This window comes from Caenorhabditis briggsae (assembly GCF_000004555.2).
Source record: "Caenorhabditis briggsae complete genome, chrIII, whole genome shotgun sequence".
Classification (NCBI taxonomy): Eukaryota; Metazoa; Nematoda; class Chromadorea; order Rhabditida; family Rhabditidae; genus Caenorhabditis; species Caenorhabditis briggsae.
This window is the reverse complement of record NC_013490.2, coordinates 863,112-886,502: the sequence shown is the minus strand read 5'-3', so window position 1 is coordinate 886,502 and position 23,391 is coordinate 863,112. Positions and strand designations below refer to the sequence as shown.

The 23,391-nt window shown below is 40.5% G+C and overlaps 3 protein-coding genes across 3 annotated transcripts; 2 read left to right on the top strand and 1 right to left on the bottom strand.

The window, feature by feature from the left end:
• Positions 1-2,917: 2,917 nt before the first annotated feature.
• On the bottom strand, positions 2,918-4,816 carry CBG15648 (the record flags this gene model as incomplete). The annotated part of the gene is made up of 4 exons (XM_002640731.1): positions 2,918-3,034; positions 3,316-3,537; positions 3,582-3,710; positions 4,694-4,816. 4 exons carry the CDS (start codon positions 4,814-4,816, stop codon positions 2,918-2,920), a joined length of 591 nt encoding a protein of 196 aa, XP_002640777.1.
• A 1,152-nt stretch (positions 4,817-5,968) lies between these two features.
• Positions 5,969-13,205, top strand: CBG15647 (the record flags this gene model as incomplete). The annotated part of the gene is made up of 8 exons (XM_002640730.2): positions 5,969-6,034; positions 6,081-6,281; positions 6,553-7,486; positions 8,151-8,315; positions 8,596-8,780; positions 10,619-11,445; positions 11,495-11,683; positions 13,052-13,205. 8 exons carry the CDS (start codon positions 5,969-5,971, stop codon positions 13,203-13,205), a joined length of 2,721 nt encoding a protein of 906 aa, XP_002640776.2.
• Positions 13,206-20,190: 6,985 nt separating this feature from the next.
• Positions 20,191-23,067, top strand: CBG15645 (the record flags this gene model as incomplete). Its single annotated transcript, XM_002640729.1, is given in 6 exon segments — positions 20,191-20,258; positions 20,343-20,827; positions 20,960-20,982; positions 20,988-21,044; positions 21,046-21,615; positions 21,748-23,067. Coding segments are annotated over 6 exon segments (2,523 nt in total).
• Between the last annotated feature and the right edge of the window lie 324 nt (positions 23,068-23,391).

The following is a 23,391-nucleotide window of genomic DNA, read 5'->3' as shown; positions in this document are numbered from 1 at the left end:
TGGCCTACCATTCCTGAGGCGCTCCTCCTAGGAGGGTGGGCGCAGGAGGAAGGGGCGCCGGGGGAGGTCAACTTTAAAGGCGCATATCTCCGAAACCAAGAAAGTTACAAAAAAGTTGTCAACAAGTAAAATAAGTAAAATAAAATTTCCAACATTTTTTTAGTTGGCACCTTTTTTGTAACTATATTGTGAATCGAGATAATTAGGGTCAAATGGGGGATTCTAAGAAAGCTACAATTCTGTAAATGGGAAGAGGGGAGGAGGTGCTTAAAAAAGGATAATTGAAACACTTTAATAATTATTAGCTTGAAAAGGATACACATGGCTAGAAACTCCGCCCACTTTCTTCTAGGAAGCTCCGCCCACTTTCTGGAGTTTAAAGGGCAATAAAAGGATAAGGAGTTTCCTAAATTTCCAGAATTATCCCGTATTTCCTGACTACAAAAAATATAAAAACCACCTATCTCCAAGAGAAGGAAAAAAAGAACCAAAATGCATGCACCTTTTTTTCATTCTTTAACCCATAATTTTGCACCAGAGCTGCCCCTGCTTCTGGGGTCCCATATAACATCTATATACTTCCTTTTTTTGAGAAAAAAAAATAAGAAAAAAGTATATAGAATCCTAAAAAATATAAAAATATAGAATAAAATTCTAGAAGAGTCTTTTGGAATATTGGAAATTAAAAAATGAACGCCTGACAAGACTTCTAGGGAACCAACCAAAAAATAGACTCAACTACTGTACCCATCCAACTTTGAGCTAATTTATCTCATTCCTGTTGAAGATATCAAAAAGTGCTCAACTGATAAAATGTTACCCGTATTATGATAAGTAATTTATCAGTTAACTACTTTGTGATATCTTTTACAGTAACCAAGATATATTGCTAGACAGCTTCGGGACATTAGATAGGTTCCCAAACCAGTTTCCATTATATCAATAATCACTTTTGTTTCAAATTTCTTGATTTCTTTTTTTTTTGCAACAAAAAGTACACCTAACTGGTCACACTCTCCCCCACCCCATCTCTCTTTGTTCTTATTTTCTCGATATCACAAAATTCGCCTAACTATTTTCACCCAACTTCCTCTTCTCCGAGAGACACGTGACTCTTCTAGAAGACGTTTTTCTTCGATTTGGATGTCTCTGAAATTTCTGATTCTTATAATATTGATCTGTATTCTGATAGAAGTTGTTGGCCCACATCCAGTCGGTTTTCATAGCTTGAATAATCCATTCACACATCCGTTGAGGTAACCCAATCTTTAAAAGCGCGTATCTCAACTTCTAGGGTAGATGTCAAAAAGTCGTCAACTAGTAGAATGTCTAAAATTAAATTTCCAATATTTTACTAGTTATTTACTTTATGATATCTTTCCTAGAAATTGAGATAATTAAGGTCAAAGCAGCTCCAACCTCTGGGCGCGGCGTCCGAAAGAGGGGGAGGGCGCTTAGAGGCGCTCTTTTTTAAAGGCGCATAGCTCGAAAACTATGAAAGAAAAAAAATTGTTTAACCAGGCAAATGTGCAAAATTTTATTTCATACATTTTGTCAGTTTCTCACTTTTTTGTAGCTATCTTGGTTTTTGAGTTATGTGTCGTTAAAAATAGAGAGCCTTTAGGCGCGGCGCCCGGAAGAAAGGGGAAGGCAGGCACCAATTTTTTAAGGCGCATAGCTCAAAAACCAAAAAAGCTAGAAAAAAGTTGTCAATCAGCAAAATGTGTAAAATTTAATTCTACACATTGTCCATGTTGATAACTTTTTGATATCTTCTTCAGGAATCGAGATATTTAGGTCCATAGTTACAAATTTACGGTAGAAAAGTGTTCCCTTCTCCAGGCCTCATAACTTGTTTCAAGTTAAAAATTAGAAAAATTTTATTATGAAAATCGAATTTTCAAAGAAATTTCAGTCTAGGAGCAAAACTCCAACCTTTTTTAATTCCAGAATTCGATAAAAATCCGAATTTTCGAAATTTCTGTGCTAAACAAAGTTTCATCCCTCATAACTGCCTCTAAATATGAATTCTGCAAATTTTATATGCATTTTTAAAGGTTTTAAAACGCAACATAAGCTTTAAACCATTAAAAAACATTTTGAAAACCGTTAAAATAGCACATTTTCGAAAATCTGGGCATTTGGCTCAGTGGATTTCTCAACTACCAATCTGACGACCCGGGTTCGATTCCTCTCGGTGGCAAAGTTTTTTAAATACTTTTTTGGATCATTTTTAGACCATTCTAGAACATTCTAGAGCTAAAAATTTGGAAATTTCAGACAAACAATTTTTAAAGCCAAAATTTTTTTTTGCAGATGCGCCGAAAACAACTCCACCTTGTCAAATTGCTTGATTTCGAACTCTGAAAATGCTGAAAACCTTATCATTGTCTTCTTGCCCTTTTTGTTTTCAATTTTCTTCTTTTAGCCGGTAATGTTTTAGTCCTTGGCCCGGAAATTTCGAATTTAGCAAACAAATTTCGCAATTTAAAGTTTGAAAATTATAAAAACTAGTTTTCTCTGTTTTTTGAGTATAAAAAGTTGTCCCAATACATGTATTTTATGTCTGAAAATGCTGAAATTCGTCTTTTCTCTCTTTCTGATTTCTCTAATTCTCCTCGCTGGCGTACTCTCTCGCCCTCAACTTCCCCCGCCACCTCCGAAGCCGTTGATCGGCGGATTCTGGAATCCCGAACAAGGACCGTTCGGGGCAGTTAATGACTCTTGAACATAAAATTTTGAATTTTGAATAAATCATTTTTTATTAAAAAAATTTTTTTTATTGTTTAATTCTTGATTTTTCAATTTTTCAACTCAAATTCAATTCGAATACAAAAACCGGTCCAAATAGAAGTAATTTATCTTCGAAAAAAGAAAAAAAAATCAGGACTACAAAGCACAAACTACAAACTACAGTTTACCAGTCTTCATTATCTGCAACTTCTCTCTCGACAGTCGAGAACACTCTCTCCCAGTCTGGAATGAATGGCGACCAACTTTTCGAGCTTCTCTCCATTACGATAATGTTGAAAATCTGGAAAAAATGGTTAATTTTTAGATTTCTCCGCTTTTTTTGATTTTCAGGATTTACTGTTTCCCTCGCCTGAGAAGTGGAGAGGCGCCCTCTGCGCCCCCACCATTTAACCGCGTTCCCCTCCTAGCTCTCAAGTTGCAGCCGTGGTGTTGGGGATGTGGTGTGCGCAAGTGTGCGGAAAGGCTTTGGTTCGATTCCTCTTCCGGTTTTGTCTTTTTTGAAACCTTTTACAATGTTCTATGTCTTCAACACCCTTCAAATTTCAAGAAAGTAATACATACCGCCCGTTTTGGTCCATTAAAATGAACACATCCTCTCTCCTGAATCGTATACGCATTGACTTCAAATCTCGAGCAATTTGAGGTTCCCGCCAGCACTCGAATATCATATTGCATGCCAGACACAATTTGACCGTAACCCGAAATCACTTTCAGCGGAACCCACATGTACTCGCTCTCGATTCGTTGATTGATATCTGATTGGAATGCGTTCCATACGAGACGCTAGGAGCAGAGGGGATTACTGTAGTTTTTGGGGATTACTGTACCGTTGTTAATTTGGAATTTGTGTCTAGGGGTCCTTCTCTAAATGTTTCTCCATCATCTGGAACATCGGACAGCTTTTGCATCACTTGGAAGGGAGAAATCGATCGCTGAGTGATAGGGGAACGGATCAGCTGGAAAATTCACCCTTAGCTTTGAGTCAATTTATCTCATTTCTTATAAAAGATATCAAAAAGTGCTCTATTGATAAAATGTAACTGATATTGAAATAAACATTTTGTTAGTTGACCGCTTCTCAATATCTTTCACAGGAAATGAGATAATTGAGCTCAAAGTTAAAAGTTAGGGAAATGGTATTTATATGGTATTTATATATAGTATTTTTTTTGTTTTCAAATTAACATAAAATCAATAAATCAGATGTATAACTGTGTAAAATTTGATTTTCTATCGTTTGGTATACTTTTCAGAGCGTTAGGGTAAAAATGAACAAAGTTATGGCTAAAAAACCATTCTAAAGCCTAAAAATTTGAATTTTGAAATTTTTCGAAAAATTCAAATATTATTTACTTGATAAAAAAATATTTTCAGATGTAAAATTTGATTTCCTATCGATTGGTATACTTATCAAAGCTCTAGGATCGATATGAACCAAGTTATGAGCCAAGTACCAGAGCAAAAAATATTTTTAACTTTTTCGAAAATTTAGATTTTTGAGATTTTTGAGAAAATACATTTTCTAGATGTAAAATTCAATTTTCAATTGATTGGCATACTTTTCAAAGCGATTTGATAAATCTGAACAAAGTTATGAGCAAGATACCCATCTTTAGCTCACAAAACGGACTTTTGAATTATTGGATTTATGAATTTTCAAAAAACATTTCACAGCGTTTTTTGGAAAAGAAGCCACTTTCTAGATGTAACATTTAATTTGCAATCGATTGGTATAGTTTTCAAATCGTTAGGGTGAAATTGAACCAAGTTATGGTCATAAAACCCATCATAGCCTACAAAAAAAGAACATTACATTTTAAAAAATTTCCAAAAATTTTAGAAATTTTAGAAAATGTTTTCTATATGTAAAATTTGATTTCCAAACGATTGGTATATTTTTCAAAGCTCCAAAATTCATATGAACCGAGTTATGACTTACAAAACGATTGGAAACCGGAATAACCATGTCGTTCGATCGTAATGGTGGTAGACCAACTGTCATTTGAGATCCAGCCAAAATAACGAAAGATGAGCAATAGATGAACCAAGTTAAGAGAACCATTTCTGGAAATTTTAAGCTGAAATTTTTGAAAACAAAAATTTTCAAAACAATTTTTTTATTTCAAAAAATTCCAGAATAAAGTCCCAATCAAGCCTAGTTACAACTAATTGAAACATAATTTCTCAGTCATTTTATACCCAATTTTATGTCCTTGGAAGTCCACAAAATGACCATTTTTTTGGGAAAAATTGGGACATAAAGATTGAAATTTGAGATAATTATCGGAACAGGACTAATTAAGTGTGATTGACAGGAGGAAATTTTTCAGATTAACAAAAAAAATTAAAAGATTTTACACAGATTTACAGATTTTATTACAGCTGAAAATGTATGGGAAATTTTGAAAAAATTGAAAAAGATTGAAAAAAAAAATTTTTGGATTTGGTCACTTTTGAATTGCCTTTGTCTCCATCACCTTCCCTAAGTACTGTCCCTTTTTATGTACTTTTTCTTTTCCGAATTACACTAAGAAACTGTAATTATTACAACAAAATTCTCTTTTCAAGAGGTTTTAATTTTTTTCTTGGAAAAAAAGAAGAAAATATTACGGTCTTCTTTGTTGGAGAGAAAAGTGTGACCAGTGGTGACCTAAAAAAAGCAAAAAAAAAACTGGGAATTTTGAACCGGGAGGGTCTGAAAGTTTGCTCTATTGAGAATTTACCTTAAATAAGCGAATTTAGCTTTTTCTTGCAGAAAGAAGTTTTAGCTGTTTTCTAGGCTTTTTTTAGATTGTCTCATTGCGAAGATTATTTTTTATCGTCCTGTTCATGTGATTTTTTCTTTGTTCGAGTCATTTTTTACAATTTTCCCTTCTGAAAAACCCCTAATTTAAACTTCGCGCTTCTTTGAATTATATACACCGCGAGTGGTGTATTGCACACTTTGCATTTTATCTTACGACACCAAAAATCTCAACGAATTATTTTATTTATTTTTTCCCCTCTCTTTCGTTGTTTCAAGCTTTTTTCAGCCAATTTTTTTGAAATTATGTCAAAATTCGTTTTTCTAGCTATTTTTTGACACTGAAACGGATAATTTTCGTTGCGAATCGACCTAGATTTTCGATTTTTTAGGTAGTCTAATTTTTCAAAAAAAAGGTTTTTTTGATTTCAGCAATTCATACGACGGGTTACACTATATCGATATCAAGAAATGTCGGATGATGAGGTGAAGAACGTCGAAACCGACGAGAATCAAGAGAAAACCACCAGGAACGAGGTTTGCAATCTTTTATATATATTTTTCTGAAAATTTAAAAATTCAGGAGGATGATCTCAAAGAAGAAGGTCGTCGCTTCCAGGGAGCTGTCAATGATCCGAGTCTTCGAGTCCACGGAATGTCTTATACTGCTCTTTCGAAGATTCTAGAGCGTGTAGAGGAAGTTCCAGCTCCATTCGTCAAGGGGCTCGTTAAGATGAGTGTCAGCAGCTCGATTCGCTTGTATGGACAGCCGAAATCGTTTCAGGTGAGAAAATTCTGAAAAAATCTGAAAAATTTGAAAAATTCCTGTGGCATTACTTTCAGAAACTCAGTGAACTCAAAATTGGTCTTTTTCAGACATTTTTCCACTGATAAATGCTAAAAATCATTAATTTTCATGTAAATTTGCTCAGAATCAAGCTAAAATTGAAGATAACTTATGCAAACTTTCGAAATTTTTGGCTCCAATTAGAAGCTCGGAACTTTGAATTTTTGGGATTTTCTAGAAATTAAAACCTAAAAATCCCAATTTTCAGCACGTCCACCGTCTCCTTCGCGTCCTTGCCATGCGTGATTACAGTACCACCCTGAAGACCCTCCTCCAAACCATTCAATCTGCTCTCCCACTGGCTTCCAACCTCTCCGAGTCCAAATCTTTATCTCAAGTCCCTACTGCCAAATGGCTTGTGGACATTTTGGCTTCTGGAACAGCCGAAATCCTTCAAGAAAATTCCCTAGAAATCGTTGGAGCCCTTGGAACTATCTCCTACTGGATGAGTGGAAGCGATAAGGCTTGGAAGATCTTCACCAAGAAATTCGCAAGGATTCTAACCCAATTATTGCCGATTCTAGAGTCTAAAATTGTCGAATTCTCTAAGGAAAACCCAGAAAAGGCGTTGGCCCTCATTGCGGCAATGGGAACATCCTCAACATCCTCAAAATCTGAAGCTCTCCTTCAAAATTTCACTGATCTACTATCTAAAACTTTTTTGCTGGCTAAACTCCGCCCACCACAATTCCTAGTGGATCGCTCTTCAAAAATCGTCAAATTCCTTCAAGAAAAGCCACATTTCACCGAGAATCTTCTCCCCAACATCAAAAAAGCCCTCCTGCGTTCCCCTGAAATCTCCATCTTCGGAATTCAGGGAATCATTGAAAACGTGGATTTCCCTCTGGACGCTTGTGCACAAGATTTGCTCAAATCTACAGTATCCGCTCTCTCCAACGCGGACTCTGGCATCAGAGAAGCGGCAATTGGAGTGGCAGTGGCGTTGACGAGAAAATCTGGGCTCCCGGTGATTCAGAAGATTCTGAATACCCTTTTCGATCAATTCTCTGCTGCCAAGGCTCCAGAAGTGAAGATTTCATTGATGGAGGGAATTGGAAGAGTTGCTGGAACTGTCGAGCTGGCTGAAATCGATAAACTGTGTGATGAGGTTCTGGGAAAGACGGCGAAGGCTGATAAGGAGTGTAAGTTTTAGATATAACGCATTTTTAGTTGATTTTTGACTATTTTTACTTTTTTGAGTCTAGAGCTTGGCTGCCAAGCTCCAGACTCCTGAAAATAGTCTGAAAACGGTACTGTAATTCAAAAAATTCATCTAAAAATAGCCATTTCCAGGTTTAATTGACCCTTTTACGGCAAACATTCGACTTAAAGTTAGCATATTTCGAATAATTTTAGCTCAAAATAGCATATTTAGTGCTGAAAATGGGTAAAAATCTGTCTGAAATTGGTTCCATTGGACCGTTTTCGACAATACTGACAATTGACGGAATGTCAGCATAAATCGCCTCTTTTCACGGATTTTCGACTTGAAAATAGCAATTTTGACTAATTTTAGCTTAAAATTCAGAAAATTTTAGCCCAAAACGACCTTTTTAGGACGAAAATTCGACTTAAAATTAGCAATTTTTGACTAATTTTAGCTTAAAATAGACTCTTTTTATGACAGAAATTCGGCATGCAAATTGCGATTTTCGAATAATTTTAGTTAAAAATTGACAACATTTTAGCCCAAATCGACCTTTTTAGGACGAAAATTCGACACAAAATTAGCAAAAAAAAAGCCGAATCAACTAAAACCAGTACTGTAATTCAAAAAAAAATCCATCCAAAACCCCAAATTTGCAGCCCACGACGGAACTATTGAGTCTCAATGGAATGCTGCTGTCGAGTGGGCAGTTCGTCTCTCGAAACCATCCGCAGCACTGACAACCGCATTCAAAGAGGCATCAAAATTACAGCCAGCAGTGAAATATATTGCCTATAGAGCTCTGGCTGATATCATAGAGAGAAGTGAGTTCTGGAACTTTAGGAAGCTTCCAAAGTGCCCAAAAATACGAATTTTTGGCTCCAAAAACCACCTAGAATGCAAGTTTGTGGACTTCAGAAAGTTCTAAAAACTTCCAAAAATGCTCATTCTTCACCTGAAACCCCTTCTGAGGGGATTCTGAGCTTTTTAGGCCTGAAAGTTCGAATTGTTGAACAATTTCGAGGCTAAAAAATGCCCAAAAATATGAAATTCGGCGGCTCTAAAACGTTAAAAAGCACTCAATTCTCACCAATTTTCTTCCAGGATCCATGACAAGTCTGCCAGAGGGAATAGATGCGAAACCACTGCTGGCCGAACTCGAAACAGGACCCAAAGGAGAGCTCTGCTCTATTGGATTGGCTCTGTTGATGCTGAGAACCGCCAAGAAGGGATCCATCGATCACACGAAGGCGTGGAGTAGAGCGTCTCATGCTGATGCTCTTTACAAGGTACTGGCTTGGAAAAAATAGCTAGGAATCATTGAAATTTCCAAAAAAGAGAACATAAAAGAGACTAAAAAGACAAAAGCTAGTTCTTAAAGTGGACTAGATGACAGAAAATTCAAATTTTCGAACTAGAATATCTAGAAAATCAGTCAATCTTGGCTTTGATGATGGCCCCCTTCTTGTTTCTTCCTAAATAGCTCCTAATTGACCTCCTTATGGTCATCATCATCAGCATGGGGTCCAGAATGACGTCATGATGCACATATATGTTCTATTTAAAATAGAGTACATGAGAATAGGAGACGCAGGTGTTGAAGGAATGGTATTGTACGTGTGTAACGAACACAGAAGATAAGTGGTGGTCCGTAATGGGGGAAAGAAGGTGTGTTGGGAGTGATGGAGAGACATAGACGTCACAAGCAGTACAGGAACATCTCAAGAAAGATCAAGAGAAGGATCTATAGGAGACGTGACATCATTAGAATTCCCCTTAGTTGAAGCTAGCAGAAAGGTGGTGGAAAGATTCTAGAAGGATTCCAGTGGCTTCAGAAGCTTCCAGAACTTCTAAGGGTTCTGTGAACCCTGGGAATGGCATAGCTGGAACCTGAGAAGGATCTGAAAGCCCAAGAATCTATGTATCACATTCAGAAGACGTGAAAGGGAATTCGGAAGGTTTCATAGGTTATGAGACATCTGGAGGCGATGTTAAGTCGCCCAAATCATCCTAAAATGTTCCAGAAGTTCTGGGAGGCATCTGAGCGTCTAAATGATAGGATATATAAGTATTATCACTCCAGAATCTTTCGAAAGACTTGAGCATCGCTCCTAAGCTCCAGGAGCACCTGTGTTGCTATCTCCTATCCTATCTTCCTATAGTTCTTGATCAGAACACCATCAGTCCCTCTTCCTCTTGGGATTTTCTATGTCATCTGTTACTTCGTACCCATGCTCCACCTCACCACCGTCTGTTGAACCAACGCCATCATCCTATTGCACACACCAGTCATTCGTCCCTGACCCGAAGACTTGGTGCCAGATAAGATGACATCACCACCTTCTTCTTCTTCTTACCACCATATGTCCAATGTGCCCGCGCGCGCGTGGATGACAGAGAAGAACACTGGTGACCCCTACGACGCAACAGGCACAAGATGACCCGGACTCCACAGCTGGCAGCTGATGAGATAGATAGATTTTGGCTAGTTGGGATTAGATGACCACCAGATGTTCTGCAAGAGGTGCTGGGTAATCAACGGTGTAGTCATTAGGTAGGATTACCTGGACGAAGCTAATTGGAAGATAATAAAGCGGTGTAGTCATTAAAGTAGTGAGAATAGAGGTGGGAAGAGAAAAAGGATTAGAAGCTATTTATGAGGTAATTACAGTAGGAAACCATAGGAAGTATAAGAAGTGGGAACGCTAATTGGAAGGTAATTACAGTATACCATATCCATAGGAAGTCCAAGAAATGAGGCACTTGGTGCTAGAAGCAGGAGATTGAAAGAATGCTCTGGAAGATTCTCTGGAACTGAAAATTCGTATTCAAAATCCAGAAATTTGGGTCCAAGGCTAAGAAATTAGAGTCTTAAAATAAGAGGTTTTGGCTCTGAAACTAGAGAAATTGGGATTAGAAATAGAGCGCTTCATAGCTGAAGTCATGGAAATTGTGCTCAAAAAATAGAGAGAGTGGAGATGAAATTCTGAAAATTTTAGGGAAAAATAACGATTTTTGGCTCAAAAAATTCTGCATTTTGGGACCTGGAACTAGAGAAATCGAGCTCAAAATAGACAGAATGTAACTGAAATTATGGAAAATTTCATTAAAAAACTCGTTTTTCCAGGAAAAACCACTCTCCCAAACCAAATGGCAAGAAGCTGTCGCCTGGACCAAGCTCGTGGAAATCGTGATCCTTGATCGTCCAGTCATCGACAAGACAGCCGCTCCGAACTTCTCTCAACCCGCTCTCAAGTCCCTCTCCCTTTTGGTATTCTGGCCAGATTGGAGAGTCAGACGACAGGCGTCGAAGAGTCTTCTGAACATTCTGAATATCGAGAAGGCGTTATTCGCAGAAGCCCTAGCTGATTTGATCTTCTTGGAGACGACGAATGGAACGATTGATCAGTTGTTGAGACGAGTTCCAGGCTGTCCAACACCAACCGACTCTTGGCAGGTACCTGGAGAATGGTACGTGTCCACTCTGAAACATCTTCTGACCCCGAAAGAACCGGAACTGGACAAGCTGGCCATCCACACCCTTCTCCTTGCTTCTATCCAGCGATTGGTCGAGGTTGATGGATCCGTTTGGTTGCGATGGGTCCACGAGCATCGGGAATCCAAGACATGGCAAGCCAGTGAGCTATTCCGGGAGACTGCGATTCAGAGGGTCCTCCAGTGCAAGGATCGTGGAGTTAGAAACACCGCTTTGATCACCCTGGTGGCCCTGCACGACGAACGCCTTCGTCAGGAACTCTGGAAGCACGTGGAGGCGAACATTCGAGAGTTGGAAGTCAAGGATTACGGTAGAATCACGGAGAACGAGATGGCGATTTACAAGTGTCCAGAAGGGCAGCTCTACAATACGAGAGTCCTGGATTTCGATGAAGCCGCTGGAATCAAGGGCACCAAAGGAACGAGTATCGAGGATCAGCTCGCTGAGATTCAATTGATGTAAGTCCCTCTTTTTAAAATTTAGAAGTTAAAATTCTCAAATTTTCAGTCGAGAACTTGCTGAAAAGCGACGAAAAGAAGGAAAACTGTCAGCTAAGCAGAAGCAAGTGATGGATAAGGAGTTGGCTGCAGAGAAGGAGACTCGAGATGCTATTAAAGGATTGTTCGAGACAGCTGAAGCCAAATTGAACGAAGCTAGAGCTATGGTCATGGCCGATGCTGCTGGAGCGTTCGCGAGGTGAGATTGGGATCTTAACAAGGGAACCACAACACCTCGTCAGTTTGGATTTCAATGAAATTTTCAGTATATGTCACGGATAGCCTATCTAGACATCCCTGAAAATTTTAGAACACGCTCGCCAGTTTCAGCCGAGTTATACCAGTTTCAGTACCAAAAATCGCGTTTTCAGTACAAAAATAGCGGTTTTCAAAGGCGATTTTCTCCGCTCCCAGGAGGTTCCAGAACATGAAATGTGTTTTGTTATACTCAAAATTATGTGTAATATCATATTTCAGACATTTTCTGAAAAAAATTTTTTTTTTAATTTGAGATTTTTTTCCACCATTTGGGTGAGTGGTTTTATCGAGCTTTTGTCAATTTGGAAAATTTCCTTGAAAAAGTAAGGATAATTGTTTGCAAATATTATTTTACAACTGATAGATAATCTATTTTTTGATTGTGCGCTTTTCATTATTCATTCACGGTCCGTATAGGTCCAAAAACAGAGCTTCAAAACCACCACATTCCAGAACTTCCGTAAAACCTCTAATAGAACGACACCCGGATCGTCCACTTTGAGCCTATATATCTCATTTTCTGCCAAAGATATCAAAAAGTGGCTAACTAGTAAAATGTTGCTGATATCCTGATAAACATTTTACTAGTTAACCACTTTTTGATATCTTTCAAAAGAAGTGAGATATATAGGCTCAAAGTGGACGATCCGGGTGTCGTTCTATTAGAGGTTTTACGGTATTCAAACCTTTGGAAGATTTTTGAAAAAAATTGTTTTCCTTAATTTTGTCTATACTCTCTTGAATTGATAAAATTTTGAAACATATGTCAGAGGGATCCTGAAATGTCGCAAAATAAGAAAAAATAAGAAAAACAAAGAAAAAGCACTAGAGAACCCACAGCCTTGTGACTACTGGCGCCCACCACATCCCCGACACCACGGCGATTTACTTTTGATTCGAAAGGCGGTAAAATGTCAGGCCCTCTTCAAACTCGTTTTAAAGGGATTTCGGGGATGGAATGTGTGGTAAAGCATGCAAATCAACGGATTTCAGTACTAAAACTTTGAACTGATATAACTCTGCTGAAATTGGCGAGCGTGTTCTAAAATTTTCAGGGATGTCTATCCTTGACATTTCCTGAAATTTTCATCGACATCCAAACTGACGAGGTGTTGTCGTTCCCTTGTAAAATGACTGGAAGCTGGAAATTGCCAGTAAAATTGGGTTTCCAAGGTCTAAAATAGTTGGACTTTGTAATTTATTCTAGGAAAATGGAGTGTGAGATCTAAAAATTGGTTTTTAGAGGGTCTAGGTCTAGTTTTGGCCTCTTGTCGAGGCCTAAAATAGCTGGAACAATGGAAAATTTCAGATCCGACCTCCTGTTCGACTACTGTATGCCTCTGACTCGCTCGCTTCTCGTTGCCGAACAAGCCGCCTGTCTATTCCTCGCCTATCGTGACGCCTGTTTCGAGCATTCCGATGATTATTTGGGTGAGCGTTTTCAAAAGCCTTTTTGCCATTGAAATGTCTGGAAGCGGCGGAAAAATGGCCGAAATTCGTGATTTTTGAGGCTTAAGCAGTCATTTTTTGGCTAGAAAATGTCTGAAAATGGCCAAAATTTGTGTTTTTTGGACTCTTGGATCCCGAATTGGCCATTTTGTTGGTCATTTTTCGCTTAAAAATAGGTCAGAAATGGGCTTTGAAAATCCCCAGGAATTGTTTTTTGAGGTTTCAAGGGCTAGAAAACTTTCCAGTCTAGGAGTAGAAAATGGTCATTTTTGGGGCAAAATGGACCAGAAATGGGCTTCAAAACCCATGGAATCGTCTGAAGACGCTGAAAAAAAACCCAGAAAATCTGGAAATATTGGATTCTTAAAGTAGAAAAGTGTCATTCAGTTGGTCATTCCTAGCTAAAAATGGCCCAAATTTTTTTTTGTAATCGTCTGAAAATGCTGGGAAAAATTTGAATTTCCCTCCGAGAACCCATCTTCATATCTCATGACAAAGATTCTCATCCGTTTCTCATCGGAAAGAAATCTATCGCACCTCCTATCTCTGTCAATTTTCCTCCTCGATTTTCACGGCCACATTTTGCCTCCTCTCTCTCTCTCTCTCTCTCTCTCTCTCTCTCTCTCTCTCTTTTTGACATTGAGAATGAAATGGCATCAGCAGCAGCAGAGGAACAAGAGGCATTGGGTTGGGGTGGAAGAGGTGTTGTAACACTTTATGTTATCTATCTCTGTCTTTTTGTCGATATTTTCTTCTTTTCAAAATGCTGTAGAAGAAGATCTGAAGACATAGATAAAAGCAGAGAGAAGGTGGGAAAACAATTAGTTTACCCTAAAAATAATACTAAAAAATTATGATCATCAATAGTGCAACATACTTGTTTTGATTCGACGGAAATTAAAAGAATATGAGTTCATCAATGATGGTAGTGCTACTGAGGGAAGATCAGATATGCTGGAGGCTCCTGAAGCAATTTTGGATCTATCTTGGAGGGTTTGGAGCCAATTTTCCTTGATTTTCTGATCTGAAAACCAATGAAACTTTATTCCATTGTGTAGATCTTAATAATTTCTACATTTTGAGCTATAACTTGTCCTAGAATGTTAACATGGGGGGTTTGAAGATAAACATTTTCTGTGGCCAGAATTCCAATTCTATAGGAAGTATCCTAATTCTGGAGACTCCTGGAGGTGCCTGAAGCAATCTGAATCGATTATGAATGTTTTTGAGCCAATTTCCTTGATTTTCTGATCTGAAAACCAATGGAACTGTATTCCAATGTATAGCTCTTAATGAGATCTACATTTTGACCTATAGCTTGTTCTGGAACACCAAATTTGAAGAGAAATACGGTGCAGCAAGTTTCAGACGACCTGTGTCCCTGAAATCGATGCCAGCTGAGCTTAGCCTAATTTGTCCTTGAAGTGATGAAAGTTGGTTTAGAATCAACAGTTCCTCTCATACCAACTCTAGAATGCTCTCCAATATAGAATGTCTTGGAATATTGAGTATCAGGCAGTCTCTAGTCGATTCTCTTGGTCCCATAGTCGTTGAAGTGCTGAACAGTTCGATTTGGAATCAACGAACTCTTGATTTTAGAATCCTACAGTTGAAACTCTCATAAAATTCCGACTTTTCACATTTTTTTTGTACACAGCTGTTGGCCGCTGTACAAACTGATGAAATCGGTGTGGTGGTGTTCGTCGGCTTGTTTGCCACTAGTACCACCAACTGTTGATTCTTTTTGCTGTGTTGTTTACTCCCTCTTTCCAACAAGCATCAGGTGTTGTTTCGAAACGGCAGCAGCATGTGTTCGTTCTACTGTACGTTTTGAAACATACATGTTTGAATTCTTGGATCCAGTTGGATCGTGCTCGTCAGTGTTTTTTACAGTGCTCAATTTTGACCATCTAGCTCGCAACTTGCTCGTATTATATATAAAATCATGAGAGGAATCTAATGGTATCGGTTGGCAAGCTATTAAACTAACACAGAAAAAGTTGTTTTGCTTGTCAACTCTAATACCAGGAATTCTTGACATGTATGTTTTGAGAGATGGCACTGTTATCAAGGTAGAGGGAACTCCATGATCTGGAACTAATGGATCCGGAATCTACGGATTTTAGAGCTCCAGGATTTTTAACTAACAGAGAAATCTGATTAGTGATCCAGGAATGGAGTATTCTGAAGTTCAGAATCTGAACTCTAGTACTCAGCTTCCAATAGACGGATTCTAGAGAATTTGCAAGTTCTTGGAATTCAGAAACCCGAGATCTATAGAAATGATCATATGAAGATCATTTAGGACTGATCCACAGGTTCTAGAAAATTCTGAAAGGTCCTGGAACCCAGTAATCTCTGAAGAGCTCATTAGGGATCCTTGGAATCTTCCAAACATCCCAAAAGAGTCCTGAAACGTTGAACTCCCGATTCCCTCGTTGTTTATCATCTCATTCTTTTTTTTCTTCTTTTTTTTGCTAGAAGAAAAACTGATAAGCTATCAGTTGGCACACAGTTGGCAAGCAGAAGAAAATCGCAACAAATATTTTTGTGCACAAGAAGAAGAAGTAGGGTTCTCCCTCTCTTTCTTCATTACACACCACTATCAATTTGCTGCTATCAATGTGATAATGATGATGATGATACTGGAGAGCACTAATTGAAGAATGGGGGAATTTTGGGAGAGTAAAGGGACCCATAAGAAATCCTATCGACCAGGATGAGCAAGTGATTGATATGAATGAAAAACTGAATGGATTTCGAAGCTTCTAGGTGGTTCTAGTTGAGTCTTCTAAAGTTCTAGAAGACGATTCGATGCTTTAGAAGATTGATCCTAGATCCTAGAAGATGATTCTAGGTTCTAGAAGACGATCCGAGGTCCTAGAAGATGATCCGAGGTTCGAGAAGATGATCAGAGGTTCTAGAAGACGATAAGAAATTCTAGAAGACTTCTAAAGGTTCTTGAGCGTTCTAGAGCTTCCTGGAGCTTCTTCTAGCCTTCTGAAATTCTAGAAGACTCCTTCTTACGTCCCAATCTCATGACATCGAAAATTGAGTGATTACCCTTATCACAAGGTTTGGAGCTCTCTAATCTTAACCGGAAAGTTGATAAGGAGACTGGACGGTTCTGGATTGCTGGAAGCTCTAGATGCTTCTGAAATGACGAATTCAGAATATCTAGATCATCTAGATCCGATTCTTTGGAAATTCAAAAAATCCATGACCCCAGCTGCCCTTTCCTTTGTTCTCTTCAGCAGAGACTCTTCCGATGATCGCAACGTGCCCACCACTGTCAACATTTGGCGCCAAAACGCAACGAAATCGCAACTTTTTGTGCTCTCCTCTCTTCTCTCTGTTATATCATATAACCACCACACTCACCAGAAAGAGAGTGACAGACAACAAAAAATCCGACGACCTCTGTGTCCTCTCTACGAACCTGCGCCCTCTTGATTGCCCAGTGTCCCTCGCCAGGCAATCTAGGTGCCTCGGCGTTGGGTCGAATTCCATCGCACACAGGCAGCACAGTCTCCGCTCTCCTGTGAGGAGGGCAAATCACGAGAGACTGTTACATAACGGGAGAGTCGAGACGAAACAAGAGAGTGTTGCATTTTTCGGGCGGCCCCGACTCCGCCTCCACTGACCGCAGAGGGAGAAGAGACACGCCCCCCATTCTCCACAGCTTGGAGTAGAACCCACGCTGGTCTCGTCATTCGACGTAGAATCAAGCGTCTGGTGAGCAGCTCTCCTTGTATTCCTCTACTCCCGGCTAGACATGCCTGCAATGACACAGAAGAACTGGCAATGAAACCAATACTACTTATTTCATTACGGTCTGTGTGCCATAGCTGGCGTGTCTCTAGCCAGCCTATTCTACTCGGCCTCGCCGACCATGACACACTGGCTGGTCTGGAATGATTTCGGCTCCTCCGGTCCGCCCGAGTGCCACGAAACGGCGAGAGCCTTGGCATTCAGTTCTATTCCTTTCCTTTTTGATTCAAGAATCCTCGGCCTCGCCGACCATGACACTGAAGCGTGTACGGATGGAAAGTTGAAGCCTTCCGTTCCGCTAGTGTGCCATGCAACGGCGAGTGCCTTGGCACTTTGTATAGTATTCCGTTATTCTTTCCGAAGGCCCCGCCTTCCATGACACCCAAGCGTGTCTGGAATGACAGAATGGTCCTCCGGACCGCTGATGTGGCATGAACGGCGGGAGTTGGTCCCTAAAAGGACAGGTAACATTTTCCTCCCCTTCTTCCGAACTCACCATCTATGACACTGTTTAAATGAAACAGGACTTTCTCTAACACACCGGGTTCCTGCTCATTTCAGTGTCATTGATTGGTTTGATTCTTTCGCTTTTTGTATTCCTGTATTCCCTATATTCCCTGTATGGTAAGGTCCTAAAGACCCTCACCAATCATGACACTGAAGCGGGAATGGAAGCGTAGTCAGATTGCAATTCCTACCGGGTTCAGTGTCATACTTGGTGCGGATGAGTCTGCAAGTTTTTAAAATCATTTTGTGTGGAAATTAAGGAGCATAATTCAGGAAAATTGGGCCAGAAAGCTCACAGACGCTTCCAAGAGCTTCCAGAATGTTCTAAAATGATCCTATGATCTTCGAAATAAGCTGGACATCAGAAGTCTTTTCGAAGGCTCTAGAAGGTCGCAGAAGGTTCCAGAAGGCTCTAGAATAATCCTCTGAGCTTTGAAATGCCAAACAGCAGAAGATATGGATTGATTAGTTTCGATTTTTGGGGTCTAGGAGATCCTTTGGGACACTTTAAAAGCCATCACAGCCAGAACCAGGTGGATAATTCCGAATTTTTAAAATAAATTCTGTGTAATCGCCTACAAGCACTTGATTCCTAGGAGCAGAAGCTTCCAGAATGCTCTATACGGTTCCAGAAGGTCACAGAAGATTCCAGAAGGTTCAGAAGGCTCCAGAAGGCTCTAGAAGGTACCAGATGGTCCCAGACGGTTTAAATAAGTTCCAATAAGTTCCTCCAAAAGGTTACCGAAGCTTGCAAAGGTTCCAGAAGGTCTCAGAACATTTCAGAGCGTTGAAAACCCATTCAGATGACGTCGGACGTTTCCAGAAGCTTCGAATCTTCTTCCTATGTAACACTATCCGTTGTAAATCATAAGCATAGCAACGATTTGTTTATAAGCCTATCTCTGATGTTGGAAAGCTGTCAGGTCTCTTACTATCAGTGTAACTCAGCACGACCTACGGAAGGAGGCTATAAATCAATCGGGATGTTGGTTCCGTCTGTTCCACCTTTGAACTGACCCTGAATAGTTTGTGATCGTAGTCGCCGAGATGCAGATGAGCTCTGTACCAAGGCTAATTGGTCCCTAACTCTGTTTAAAGAGCGCGACTTGAGCTACACGGCAGAAGGCTGTGCAGCAGAATTTAGAGCTTGTTTGGAGCTATACAGAAATTGATAAGCCTTGATTAACAGTGTCTTTGAAATTGGAAGGTCCAAGGTTATCACCGTATTCGCTGTAATAGAAGCCCACAGAATACTTGAACTTTGAGCTCAATTGTCTCACTTCCCGTGAGAGATATTAAGGATGTCCTATCTGATAATATATAGTTGATATTATGGTAAACATTTTATCAGTTGACGGATTTTTGATATCTCTGATAGGAACCGAGATAATTGATCTCAAAGCTGACGGTTTGGTTGGGCTTCTATTAGAGCAGATACTGTAGTTCCTGTTATGATTCAACTAAGCAATTGTGATAACCTCTAAATTTGTCCAAAAATTTAGCAATTTCGAATTCTTCCTTTTTTCAAATAATTCCCCTTGGGTTCGTTCCTGCCAAACTGTGTAATACTAATAACATCGTCTTCTCTACCACTGGTATACACAGGTATGAGTAACGTCCGCCACTACCACAACCAGCAGAGTGTACAGAACAAACTTTACACTTTTTGCAGAAAGAAAGAATGATAGAAAAGTGTACAGAACAAAAAAGAAAAGAAGTTTGAAGGCACGAAGAATTGTAGTAATATTACTGTCAGATAGTACTGTATACGCAGGAATGAAATGATGGGATCCAAAAAAGAGCAGGATCTAGGTTACAGTTTAAGCTGAAAGCAAGGGATGTCATTCCATAATGTTCTAAAGCAGTCCAGAACGTTCTAAAGCAGTCTAGAAGGTTCTAGAGCATTCCAGAAGAAGGTTCTAGAGCATTCCAGAAGAAGGTTCTAGGACATTCCGGAAGGTTCTAGGTCATTCCAGAAGGTTCTAGAGCATTCCAGAAGAAGGTTCTAGGACATTCCGGAAGGTTCTAGGTCATTCCAGAAGGTTCTAGAGCATTCCAGAAGAAGGTTCTAGGACATTCCGGAAGGTTCTAGGTCATTCCAGAAGGTTCTAGAGCATTCCAGAAGGCTCTTGAGCATTTCAGAAGGTTCTAAGGTTCTAGGGCATTCCAGAATGTTCTAGATCATTTCAAAAGGTTCTGGAGCGTTCCGGAAGGTTCTAGGGCATCCCAGACGGTTCTAAAGCATTCCAGAAGGCTCTAGAGCATTCCAGAAGAAGGTTCTAGAGCATTCCAGAAGGTTCTTAAGCATTCCAGAAGGTTCTAAAGCATTCCAGAAGGTTCTAGAGAATTCCAGAAGGCTCTAGAGCATTTCAGAAGGTTTTAGGACATTCCAAAAGGTTATAGAGAATTCCAGACGTTTCTAAAGCATTTTAGACGTTTCTAGAGCACTTCAGTAGGTTCTAGAGCATCTCAGAAGGTTCTAAAGCATCTAGAAGGTTCTAAAGAATTCCAGAAGGCTCTAGAGCATTTCAGAAGGTTCTAGGGCATTCCAGAAGGTTCTAGGGCATTCCAGAAGGTTCTAGAGCGGCCAACAAAAATGAACAATTTTATTTTAAAAATCTTGCAGAAGAACTCGTTGGCTCAAATTGGCTCCGCGTCATTGGTGCTCACCATCGCGTTCGAGGATGGTACGACGAACCGCTGGACTCGGCTCTCAAGAGAATGTTCTCCCTACTCAACGAAAGAGCATTCGTCGTGGATTCTGGAGATGACGATGATGCAGATGCCATTCTCTTCGATGATGAGATTGTAGGAGCATCCCAATTGACACTCCTCTTCCCAATGATCAAAATCATTTTGAAAAATCACAAGAGATTTGGTGATTCTACAAGAAACGACGCTCTTCAACTTCTTCAGTGTGCAATTCACAAGAAGTTCCTGAGAGATAAGGATGTTCTGAATCTGCCAATGGAGCACTACGCGTCGATGCTTTTCGAGTACTTCTCCCAGGATTCTGGAGCCACGAACGCATTCAAAGCAACTCAGCAGTTATTCAGACTGGCTAATGATACGAATGATATCGGAGAACGAGTTATCGGAATGGTTCGAGAGATTTTGGCCTACGTTGGACATGAGAATCATTCGGTTAGAATCGCTGCGTTGGAGATTCTGGGGGCACCACAGCTTCTGATGAGGATCGTTGTGGAGTTGGGATTGGAGGCGTCGATTTCTAGAGAAATTCTGGTTAGGGTTTACGTGGCAAAACACGATCCGATTGAGCAGGTGGCGACGGTGGCGGAGACGTTGTGGCATCAGAATCATATGCAGGCAAAGACGATTATTGGGTCGATGCTAGTTGGTGAGTTTTTTTTTCTTATTTGAAATGTAAGAATTACCGGGAAACCTGTTTTAGAAGGGCCGGGCCTTCTATATACAGGTTTTACGGTAGGTGATTCTTAGCTAGGCTTAATTAAGTGCTTCTAAATTGAAGCTAGGCTCTTTCCTTTTAGGCTGAAATAGCTACTAATTGTAAGCTAAAGATGAACATGAGCAATGCCTCAAAATCCCAAGGGTTCTGATTTTCCAGACGAATGTGTGTCTCCATCCCCATTGGTCCGTCAATCTGCTGCCCAGGCTATGTCCAGCTTCATCGAAGAACACCCCGATCAAATGAAACCCACCCTGACAAAATTCGACGCCACCTACAAAGACCTCGTTCTGATTCGCGAGCCAATCTACGACGACGTCGGACGTCTTCAACGAGAAGCCATCGATGAATCAGACCGAAGATCAGGCATCGGGTACACCTTGGTCCTCCTCTCCTCTCTCTGTCAACAAGAAGATGCTGAGCAATTGATCTCCATTGTTGCCCCTGAAGGACTCTCGGATCGTCATCCAGAGTGTAGAAATGAGCTTCGCAATGCTGCGGTGGAGACGATTAGAAGACACGGCGCGGCTTGTATGAATGTGTTATTGCCATCGTTAGAGAAGATGTCAGATGAGACGCCGGCTACAGATGATAATAGAAGACAGGGATTGGTGGTGTTGTTGGGAACACTTGCACAGTATATTGATAGTACTGAGAAGGTGAAGAGTATTGTGGCACGGCTCGTGGAAGCGCTCTCAACGCCAAGTCAGACTGTACAGGTAAGGAATTCAAGTTAGAAGCTATAAAGCTTAGATTGGACAGTCCAAGTTGAACTCTAGCGGCCAAAAAATCAGATTCCTAACTGGATTTTTAGATTCCAAAAGACCGATATTCAAGTATGTGTATTCCAGGAATCCGTATCCCGCTGTCTGGCCCCACTCGTCCCAAAAATCCGTCAAGACGCTAAAGACCTAGTCAGCAAGCTGCAATGGACCCTCTTCGAAGCGGAAACCTATGGAGAACGACGTGGAGCAGCCTATGGAATCGCTGGATTGATGAAAGGAATGGGAATTATTGCCCTGAGAGATGTAGACCTCCTCGCTTCGATTCAGAAGAATATGGAGGACAAGAAGAGTCCGAAACATCGAGAAGGAGGTCTCCTAGCACTGGAAATCCTTTGTAGTACTATTGGAAAGCTTTTCGAGCCTTACATCCTCAAAGCGCTTCCAGCATTGCTCATCACTTTTGGAGATAACGATGCAAACGTAAGACAGAGTGCAGAGGACACAGCGAAGGCTATGATGGCAGCTATGACTGTTTATGGTACCAAGCTGGTACTCCCCTTGCTCCTAGTTGCTATTGACGATGACTCCTGGAGAACTAAATGTGCAGCTACTGAACTTTTGGGATCCATGGCATTCTGTGCTCCTCGACAACTCTCTTCTTGTCTCCCTAACATCGTTCCAAAGCTTATTGAAATTCTGGCGGATTCCTCTTCCAAGGTCCAGAAGTCTGGAGAGAAGGCTCTTCAACAAATCGCCCGTGTCGTTAGAAACCCCGAAATCCTCGGAGTCACCAATCAACTCATGGCTGGACTACTGGACCCTGCCAACAAGACGTCAGCTGCCCTTCAAGCCGTCCTCAACACCAAATTCATTCATTACATCGATGCTCCGTCGCTAGCACTCATGATGCCAATTGTGAGAAGAGCTTTCGAGGATAGAAACAGTGAAACGAGAAGAGTGGCTGCTCAGATCATCAGTAATATCTATTCGCTAACAGAGAACAAGGATATGGAGCCTTATCTGGCTCATATGGTTCCAGGACTTCAGCGATCTCTTTTGGATCCGGTTCCAGAGATTCGTGCGGTTTCAGCGCGTGCTCTAGGAGCAGTTGTTTCGAAATCTGGAGGATCCACATCGGAGAACCTTCGATCCCAAGTCATTCCATGGCTCAAAGAAAAGCTCGTCTCTCCACAATCCACTGTCGATCGTTCTGGAGCTGCACAAGGACTGTGTGAAGTGTTGGCTGGAGCCGGAACTGAGCAATTGGAGTATGTTATGCCGGAGATTATTCATGCGACGGAGAGTACCGAGGTGTCAGCTGAGACTCGTGATGGATACATTCTCATGTACATCTATTTGCCAATGACGTTCGGAGATCGATTCGTGCCCTATTTGCCGCAGGTGGTGCCACCGATTTTGAAGGCGTTGGCTGATGAGAATGAGTGAGTTTTTTTCCCTAGATTCTAGATTCTCATAGATCCTAACTCCTCTAGATTCTATGTCCTTCTAGATCCCTTTAGGTCTTTCTAGATTCTTCTAGGACCCTCTGGATTCTTCAAGATACTTCTCGATCTTTCTACAGCCTTCTAGGTCTTTCTAGACTTTTTTTTGACTTTTCTAGATCCTTCTAGATCCTTTTAGATTCGTTTACTTCCTTCTAAGCCTTTCTTGATCCTTCTAGAGCGTTCTGGATCCTTCTGGACTCTTCTGGAGGTCTAGGGCCTTCTAGGCTATGCTAGACCTTTCTAGGACCTTCTAGATCTTTTTTGG